The 9,152-nt window shown below is 62.6% G+C and overlaps 2 protein-coding genes across 4 annotated transcripts in view; one reads left to right on the top strand and one right to left on the bottom strand.

Moving 5' to 3' along the window:
• The window catches only part of BRCC3 (BRCA1/BRCA2-containing complex, subunit 3), a 10,912-nt gene extending 9,165 nt beyond the window's left edge, over positions 1-1,747 (bottom strand). The window contains exons 1-3 of the mRNA XM_004695202.2: positions 1,665-1,747; positions 576-701; positions 171-309 (exon numbers count right to left, since the gene is read on the bottom strand). Of these exons, the coding sequence (XP_004695259.1) occupies positions 171-309; positions 576-701; positions 1,665-1,747 (348 nt within the window). The remainder of the gene's footprint in view (positions 1-170; positions 310-575; positions 702-1,664) is intronic.
• Positions 16-6,549, top strand: LOC101624535 (protein p13 MTCP-1). 3 transcript variants are annotated; one of them, XM_004695201.2, is made up of 7 exons: positions 16-395; positions 3,427-3,578; positions 3,674-3,844; positions 3,917-3,968; positions 4,051-4,850; positions 5,184-5,251; positions 6,238-6,549. In XM_004695201.2, exons 2-4 carry the CDS (start codon positions 3,474-3,476, stop codon positions 3,962-3,964), a joined length of 324 nt encoding a protein of 107 aa, XP_004695258.1. In that variant the 5' UTR covers positions 16-395; positions 3,427-3,473; the 3' UTR covers positions 3,965-3,968; positions 4,051-4,850; positions 5,184-5,251; positions 6,238-6,549. The 3 variants fall into 3 exon arrangements, with proteins under 3 accessions (XP_004695258.1, XP_012589967.1, XP_012589966.1); XM_012734513.1 differs by having other exon boundaries at positions 1,298-3,578; XM_012734512.1 differs by lacking the exons at positions 16-395; positions 3,427-3,578; positions 3,674-3,844; positions 3,917-3,968 and having other exon boundaries at positions 4,056-4,401; positions 6,245-6,549.
• The last annotated feature ends 2,603 nt before the right edge of the window (positions 6,550-9,152 follow it).

Genomic DNA, 9,152 nt, shown 5'->3' with positions numbered 1-9,152 from the left:
GCCCCGCCGCAGAGCAGCGGCGCGCGCGGCCTGCACGCACCGGCGCGGCCCTGGGAAGCGGCCTGCGACCGCTGGACGCGCTCTGCACTTTGGGCCCTAGCACGGCTCAGCTGTCAGTTCCCGGGGTTGAGGAGCAGGAGCGGCCCCAGAGTCTGTCCAACTGCCCGGACCACTTCCGGCGGCCTCGTAACTCGTAACTCCGGGGCGGCCGACCTGGGCGCGGAGGCCCCCTCGGCTCGCCCGGCTGCCGCGCAGACCCCGACCCCGACCCACTCCCGCTCCCGCTCCCGCTCCCGATCCCGATCCCGGCTGCAGTGGCCCGGGTGGGGCGTCTGGAAGTTTGAGCCTCGCTCTCCCCGAGGCGGATTAAGTAGCCCAAGAAACATTACATTCATGTGAGTAACCTCTGGCAGATGCACTGTTGTTCTGTAGCTGAAAGTCTCACTCTTTAGCTTGGCGGCTGCGCCTTCTGCCGAATCTTCTAGTTGTCTGTTTCTTGGATGCAGGGAAGGGGCAGGGGCCTGAGCTTGGATTCAAGGTCGGGGAGCGCCCAGGACACACACCCGCTCACGCACCTGCTCTTGACCCTGTCAGACAGGGCGGGGTTGTACCGGCAGCGGTGACGGTGGCTGGCTGGCGGTGGTGGCAGGGAGCAGGGCAGGTCGTCCCACGTGCCTCCGGGAGTACAGACCACCCCACTCCTAGGGGAGCACTTGCACCTGGCCGCAAGACTGAGCCTGGCTCCCAAGGCCCTGTGTCCCCAGCGGGGGGCCAGCCTCCCTGTGGGCGGTGCGGCAGCGGCCTGTCCCCGGGCCTGCGGTCTCGGCAGTGCTGGGAAAGACGTGGCTTTGCTGTTTGCTCCCAGCGCATCGCAGCGCGAGTCTCGCCACACTGATGTGCGTGCAGAATTCAAGGTGCCAGGGTCCCAGGCCCCGGCGCCCCAAGACAACTGTCCCCAATGGAGAGGCTGTGCTGAAATTTCCAGCAAGGCCCTTGGGTCATGTCAGTTTCCCCAAAGGGTCAGTTTGGCAGCAGGTGTGGCCTTCACTGCCCTCCTGCAGGGGCAATTCGCTGCTGCTCTACCTGGGGCTTGCTGAGTTCTCGTACATGCCAGTCCTTTGTGTGTGCAGCCACCGAGTCATGACTGAGGCCACGCAGTGAGCCCTAACGTTCCACACCTGTGACAAGGGTGTTGTGTGACACACTCAAGGGACTACTGCTGCAGTGTTAGAGCCGTGTGATCTGCAAGTCCTGACTTCTCTGTGTCTTCCCTCCCCCTTGATTTCGGGCGCTCCAGTCAGGTGCAGTAAAGATTACACACAGGAAGCGCTAAGTGAGTTACTTGTCCTTCACGTCTCTGCGGCTGAGCTGCTTTCACGGCCAGTGGGGCTGAATCAGGATCCACAGCCAGGGCCCTGAGGTGGGCCCAGTTCTGGTAGTTTCCTGCACTGTCACTGGATGACTCCGTGGATTTCAAATAAAATGTGTCTAATGGATTAATGCTTACAAAGTATTCAAACACCGAGGGAAAAAGCAAATTAGACTTCTGTAGAAGGCACCAAAAAACTCATTCTGTGAAGGAAAAAAGGTGGTTTTGCCACCTAAGGCAGCCCTTGGGTGAGGGTGTCGGGCAGTGAACACGTAATCCGCAGAAGACTTCCCACGAGTCCTTGGGCCCATCCTGTACAGACACGCTAGCCGCAGTCCCTGTGAACAGGCAGCCAGTTGCATCCTTGCAGAGCGGCATTGGGTATCTGTGGGTCATCCTGCCCCCGGACCCGAACTGCGCTCCACTTGGAAGAGACATGTCAGTCAGGGGCCTGCAGTTTTGCGAACAGATGGCCTGTAAGGAACATGCATCTGCTCGGTGCCTGCCAGGCCCAGGCCTGTGTGCCGAGGGCGCCTGTGACGCTGGGCTCCGTCCCGCCCACCAGTGGCAGCACAGCAGGCCGCCTCTCTTCTGGGAAGGTCCCGTGGTGACTCATCAGCCTCTTCGTAGTGACTCGGAGCAGCCCAGCCGAGGGCTCCTGTGTGCTCGAGTCTGCTGGGGTGCTTCCCCGTTGACGTCAGTGCTTGCAGGCCCAGGATCTGAGCTGGCCCTCAGCCCCTAGCCCTCGATCACTCCTAAAGTAGACACAGGGCACACTGTTTTGAGCTGTGTGTGTAGCCAGACTTGAATGCGGTTCATATCGCCAGCAGATGCCCCGGCTGCCCGCGCCGCTCGTCCCTTAGGCCTCGGCGGGAGACACAGCAACCGAGAGCGCTGCAGGCAAGAGAGCTGGCTTTGACAAGGCAGTCTGTGTCACGGGCCCCCAGCCCCTTCCGCCGCCACTCACGCAGTGCCGATGAGCAGGCCTGCGCTGACTGCGCGGAGCGCGGTAAGGTGTCGGAGGCCAGGCTGTGAGCTTTGCCTCGACACAGATGCCACTGCTGCCGTAAGTGGCGAGCGCTGTGCACAGGGGAGGCAGACAGACAGCTGCTGCAGGAGCCCGCTGCTTGGGGGCGTTTGTGTCAATTCGGTGGCGCCCGCTGCAGCGGGACAGCTGGGAAGAAGTCCGGTGGTAGTTCCAGAGAAGGGCTCCGTTCTCGGGGGTCTGTGAACTGGGAGTGTGCACAGCCGAGGGCTCACAAACCCCCTCATGGCAGAAGGGCTGTGGTGGTTCCCTGAGGTGAGACGGAGTGCTGAGTGCGGCAGCTGCGCCTTCCCTTCAGGGAAGGCGAGCCACGCGGCCAAGAGCAAAGACAAATGCGACTCAGGCTGCGGACTCGCTCCGTGCCCACAGTTGCCGTGGTTTGCGCTGCTGAGCCTGCTCTCTGCTCGGGCTTTGGGGGCAAAGCCTGACCTGCACTGCAGCCGCCTCCCGCTAACAGCTCCTGGGAAGAGGCCTGTGTCCGTGGCCAGAGTCCCCGCTGCCTCTCTGCTGTGCTGGTGGCAGAGATGTGGGAAGCGGCGCTGCGCCCTTCCCGCGCCACACGGCTAGGGGCGCGGCGCCTCCTGGGCTGCCGGCAGCGGTTCGCCAGGGCGCAGGGCCTGTCCGGGCCCGACACGGCAGCCAGTGCAAAGGGGCTGGATGGAGAGCTGCCATCTGTTCTCACTCATCTCTCAACCACCACGGTCCCGAAAGCCTGTCACAGCGCGACACTCCCCTCCGTCAACCCTCTGGAAACGTGCAGCCACTGTAAGGGACCTAAGTAAACGGGCCTAAAGCAAACGTTTCGCCTCAGTGTAGAGCCCGTCTCTGCACGGGGGGCCCGCCTGCACCGACGTTCACCTGGGGACCCGGCAGGTGGCCCACCAGAGGTGGGCCCTCGCCAGGCTGCTCCTGAGGCTCTGGCTGTGCTCAGTGGTCACCCGGCCGGTCGCCGTGCCCGCGGTGAGTCCTTTCAACCCAAGTCACACGTGTGTCCTGTGCGTGGGCACTGCAGGCTTAGGTGCAGAAAAGCAGGGCTAGGATTGGAAGCCACAGCCCAGCATGGCAGGAGAGGACGCGGGGGCCCCACCCGATCGCCTCTGGGCCCACCGGGAAGGCGTCTACCGCGACGAGCACCAGCGCACGTGGGTGGCTGTCCTGGAGGAGGTAACTGCCGGCTCCCTACTGACGCGCGCTGCTCTCAGCCCCCTGCAGCCGCCGCGATCTGAAGTCCGCTCTTGTTTTCCGTCACTTCTCCCCAGGAGACGAGCTGCCTCAGGGCGCGAGTGAAGCAGGTGCAGGTGCCCTTAGGTGACGCGGCCAGGCCGAGTCACCTCCGCACGTCCCAGCTGCCTCTCATGTGGCAGCTCTACCCCGAGGGGCGCTACATGGACAGCAGCTCTCGCCTGTGGCAGATCCAGCACCACGCCACGGTACGCGGGTGGCCCGGGCACCTTGCGCTGCGCGGTCTCGGCGGCGCCCCTGAACTGTGCTTTCCCCGACAGGTCAGGGGGGTGCGGGAGCTGCTGCTTCGGCTTCTACCCCACGATTAACCCGGTACGTACCCCGCTGCCCGTGCCCCGCCCTGCCCGTGCGCGCCGCTGTGCCCGGCCCCGCGCTGACCGTCCGTCTTCCGCAGGTGCGCGGCCCTGGGAAGATGCGCGCCTCCGCCCCCCGCGCCGGGCCATCGCCTCGCCCCCCACTGCAGTGTACCCAGCGCGGGGCATGGGGGCGGGAGTGGCTTGAACAACTGCTCACGGACACAAGCTTAGGAAGGGTCGTGCAGAGCCCCACAGGCGGGACTGCAGAGAGGGGGCGCGGGCAGAGCGCCAGTCCACGAACACACCCAGTCAGGACACGTAACTTGAAACCGAGCCCTTGGGAGCGCACCACAGAGCCTTCGCTGGACGACACCACTGGGCCTGGGCCCGATGAGTCCCCGACGGTCAGCGCCTGCTGCAGGACAGCCACCCTGCTCGCCAAGGACTGGGTACTGACCTAGAGGAGCGCCCGCAACTCGCCCGCCTTTCCTTCTCCCGGCCCGTGAATGTCTAGGTTTCACTCCTGTTCCCAGCCCGGCCGGCCTAACCCAGGGACCAGAGGCGGGGCAGAAGCTGCCGGCACCGGTGGCACAAGCTGCAAAGGCTCCCGGGCCTTTTCCTTCCCCAAGTTGTGTCTCCGAGTGCCTGGAAGTCGGTGCGCAAACTCGCAAGCACTGGAATCGCTCCTCTGGCTCGAGGTTGCACATAAGCGGGCTCCCGCGAGCGCCGCAGGCCGCCAGCACCTGCCTGGTTCCCAGACCGCGTGGCTGCCTGCTGAGGAAAGTTCTGGGTCCAGTGGTCGGGATGGTTTGAGTCCATGACAAGTGAGCGTTTCCTTTAGGAAGACCCTCGGGCATGACAGCTGCGGCCTTGGACCCCCCAGGGCTTTGGCTTTCGGGTGCGCACACAGGAGAATGGGGGGAGGCTCCAGGGGCTGCCGCGGTAGCCGGGCAGGCGCGGGGCCAGCTGTGGGGGCGCAGGGCTGTGGCGCGGGCGACTCCACCAGCACAATCGCACCGAAGGCTTTTTGGACCACGTCAGCTTGCTTCTGTCTTCCACGCTGAATGAGGCGGAGGCCGTAAAGCTACAGTTGATTACTTGAGTGGGAAGAGAATTTTCAGTGTCATTGTTTTCCAGCAAGTGTGACTGCTTGTCTCAAGAAGTCCGTCTAAAAGGGCTCTAAGATCGTGGTAAACACAAAATAAAAATGTCTCTTTTTGTTTCATTTTAGTTTTCTGGAAATGCCACAGAAGGACCCGTGCCAGAAGCAAGCCTGTGCCATACAGAAATGTTTACAAGGTGGTATTATGCTCAATTTCTACACTATGAACTGAGAGCAAACGTTCATTGTCTTAGCAAAGAATACTGACTCCCCCAGAACGCTGCTGTAACTGTCACCCAAGATGCTGAAAATAAAGTGAGGTGATCTCGGCCTGGGCTTAAGGCCTGCCTCGGCCAGGCTTGCCTGCGCCATCTAGGGCCTGTGGGCGGGGGTGGGGTGGGAGCCACCAGAGGCGTGACCTGAAGCTGAGCAGAGACCGGCTGCGATGGTGGCAGGTGCGAGGGGTCCGGACGGTGCGGGGGTCAGGATGGAAGGGCAGAGCATCATCTCCACAGACCAGGAAGAGGAAGGACTTGTGAGCAAGTGTGTGAATTTTACAACTGGCCACTGTCATTCTCCCCAGCACAAAACCCTGGTTTGTGGACTTCCTCTAACCTATCCCTCCCGTTGGCCCTGAAGGAGGAATACTTTGTAACATCTCTGCTCCCTGGTTTGAAGGGGAAACACAGCTAAGGTGGCACTACCCTAGGGCTGTGCACAGACTGTTTGGCCTCATCCCTGGGGGGGCTAGGAGATGACTGCGCGGCCACCATGTGGAGGTCACAACTGGAGAGCTCTGGACTCAGTTCTTTGCTGTCCAGAGCGAGCCCTGCACAGCGGTGGCGGGCTCAGGACTGGGGCCCAGGGTCGCTGTCCAGGGCCCGGCAGGAAGTAGCCCGGTGGCCAGCAGGCGTCCGCAGTGCCCACAACCCCGTTGCAGCGAGCAGGCCCTGAAGCTCAGGCGTGGGGAAGCCAAAGCAGCAAAGGCCCCGTGGCCAGAACGTGCAGAGGGGCTTCGGGGCCAGCGCCAAGAGGAAGGGGGAGGGGAAGGGTGTGAGAGCCTTTGGCCCTCTGGAAAGCAGCTTCTTGCCGACAAGCCTGGCGCTGCAGTCAGACCACCCGAGCCCCACGCAGGGTGCCTGGGCCTCCAGAGCGCACGACAGAGCGTAACCTTGTCTTTCAGCCAACAGCTATGCGGAGGCCAAGTGCCAGGCTGCGCTCCGGGAACTGCGCCAGTGCTGTGCCCGCCTCCCCAAGGGCAGATCGCTGGTCTGCTCAGGGTTTGAGAGAGAAGAAGAAAGCCTGGCACCAAAGCCACTGCGAAGCGACGTTCTCTGAGAAGTCACAACCGGCCCAAGGCCTCCAGGCCGGCTCCAGCAGCAGCGGGCACCAGACGCACGGCTCAACTAGCCAGTGGCTCCGCCACCTACACAGGGCAGACAGACCCCAAGCAGAATAAACATGCACAACGCAATAAACCCGAGCTGCTAAAATAAACCTGTTAAGCAAAGATTTCGGTTCGTACTTGTGAGACACTGACTTACAAGAACGTGTCTGGTCTCCCCCGGGAGCAAGCCAGGCGTGACACGGTGCCGAGGGCTCTCGGCAGCCCAGGGGCCAGGAATGGGGACCCTCGGCAGGTGGGCGTCCCAGCAAAGGGGCAGGAGCTCAGCTGCCCAGGGGAGGATGGGGCATGGGCAGCTTCCAGGTTGGGGAGCCAGGACACGTGCCCCGGGGAGGGCCCCAGAGGAGACCGCTCACAGCAGTGTGCTCAGAGTCCGAAGCTCCCACCAAGCTGGTTCCAAATGGGGCGCATCCAGCACTCAGGACAGGGTCTCTGCAGCTGCGCCTGCCCAGGCCCTTCATCCCAGGCAGGCAGGCACAGCTGGCACCCGGTGGTGGCCGGTCCTGCAGCCCAGCTTCAGCTGTGCACACACGAGGGTCAAGCTGGTTTAAGACACATTTACGGTGCAGGCAGCTTCTGAGTAGCAAGCAGGGACGTCCCTGCGGAAGGCTGCTCACGACGTTAAGGGGGCAGCTGCAGACGGGCGAGCAGAGGGTGGCCTGGCCTGGCCTGGCCTGGCCTGGCCTGATGAAAAGCAGGTAGTATGTGACCAGGAGTCCGCCCTGCCAGAGACAGGGTTCTCAGGCGTGTTTCTGGCGAAAACCCTACACCCGCTCAGAACGCAGCCGTCTGCCAAGCAGGGGGACCTTGCTTCGGGAGTACCCACGTGCCAGCTTTGAGGCTGTCCCAAACATCTCAGGGGAAGCCGCTCCCTCACTACTACTTTTGGGGTTGGTTGGGGGCCACCGCGCAGGTCACCACCAGGAAATTGCAGCCTGCTCAGGAACTCATTGCTGGGCTGCTGTCTATAAACGTCCTTAGAGTCAAACCCAGCATGCTGAGACGGCAGCAGGTTCTAGAACCGCCACTGAGCATGCCTCACACCCCCACAGATGACTTTTGAGGCAGAGCAGACTTTCTGACAGGTGGCCTAGGACCTTGGGCTGCTGCGGCAGAGTAAGACAGTTGTGTTGCCCTGTTCTGGAAGCTGTTCTGTGAGCTCCAGGTGAGCACATGCCAGGAGAGGAGCTCTACGCTTTCTGGAAAGGGCACCAGTCCGCCTGCGTGAGTCAACCAACGCCGACACGGTCACCTTGCAGGTTAGGCCTCCAAAATAGAAGTTGGGGGCACAGGCCAGCGCATGAGAGCCGGGAGCCACCTCGGGAAATCATCTAGGCCAAGTCTCGTGTGAACAGGAAGACAATTTAATGAAGTGTTTAATAGCGTGTTCACCCCCGTACAGACCGGAATTACACTGAAGGCTCCAACGGACAGTGGCAGCTCCTGGCAGCTGTGGCCTGACAGTGCTCGCGCCGTTGCTTGCGTCTTTCTGCTCAGCTGCTTTGACACACACCGGGGCCGCTTCCCACAGGCGTCTTCAGGCCTGGTGCGCGGCCACACGGTGCCTGGGCCTGCGGCCTAGACCTCACCGGCGAACAGGCCAGGCCTGGCCCCACCGCCTACCCCCAGAGCGTCACACCCTGCTGCCCCCCCCCCCCCCCCGCCTTCTGGGCGAGCGGTCGGCTCAGCAGCGCCGCGATTTCACCACACCAGCAAGAGGCTCTGAGGTTCCGCCCAGAGCTGCCAGGGAACACCGAGGCAGGTCGTCACCGAGTCCCGCCAGGCGGCCCCCACGGGATGGCACATTTTGCCAAGTCCAGAAAGCAAAGATTTGCACATCAATGAGCTGACTGCACAGTTACTCGAAAGTGTGCTTTGTCAAAGGAAGAAAAACAAAAACCACTGTTCTCGCGAAAAACACTGCTCTAACGTTCAGGGCCGCTTCAGATCCGTACATCAGAAATAAGCACCACCACGTGGTTTCTGGAAATCAGGTCCAGAGATGTGCGAAACACGGTGACACAGCACGACAGGCACAAGGGCTGTGGTGACAGCTGTAAAAACAGGCAGCAGTCCCGCGGCGACCGCAGGAGAAACATGCGAACAGGTGAGGTCCAGACAGCGCTACCATCCCTACAGCCGGTACGGCAACCCCGACAAGGGAGCACAGACGCTTACAGGAAGGTCCCTCACACGCGCCAGGCGGGGCCGCGCAGACGTGCGCTCGGCGGCCCCGTCCCGACCCCTCCACAAACCCTTTGCACACTCAACAGGCACCGAGCCACAGGACCCAGGGAGCGCACAAGGCGGCGGGCCACTGCTGCGAGGCGCCCAGACTGTGGGTGTCTGTAGTGTTCAGAGCAGCTCCAAGCGCCGGGAGACAGCAAGTGACATTATCTCCCGAGGGCCACTGGGGCCGCGCACACGCCTGCAGCTGCGGCCTGAAGAGAGCAGCTGGCTCTGGTACTGGGAGCTGCGGCTGCTCGGTGTGTGGACAAGAGGCGAAGACACTTCCCATTTCGAAGCTAAGCCTTTCCTATGGCCGCCTCTTGTGAGCGGCGTGAGCAGCCAGGCGGGACGCGCCACCGGCTGCGGGCGGCCCACATGCCTTCAGTGGGGCCGGCGGCCGCGGGCAACAGCGCTCTCCCGTAGCCTCGAGCCGACTGAACAAAGCGGACACCACAGCAACATCG

This window comes from Condylura cristata, unplaced genomic scaffold, assembly GCF_000260355.1.
Source record: "Condylura cristata isolate star-nosed mole 26May11 unplaced genomic scaffold, ConCri1.0 scaffold00057, whole genome shotgun sequence".
In the NCBI taxonomy this organism is placed as follows: Eukaryota; Metazoa; Chordata; class Mammalia; order Eulipotyphla; family Talpidae; genus Condylura; species Condylura cristata.
The sequence above is the reverse complement of the archived record's forward strand: the minus strand, read 5'-3'. Positions and strand labels throughout refer to the sequence as shown.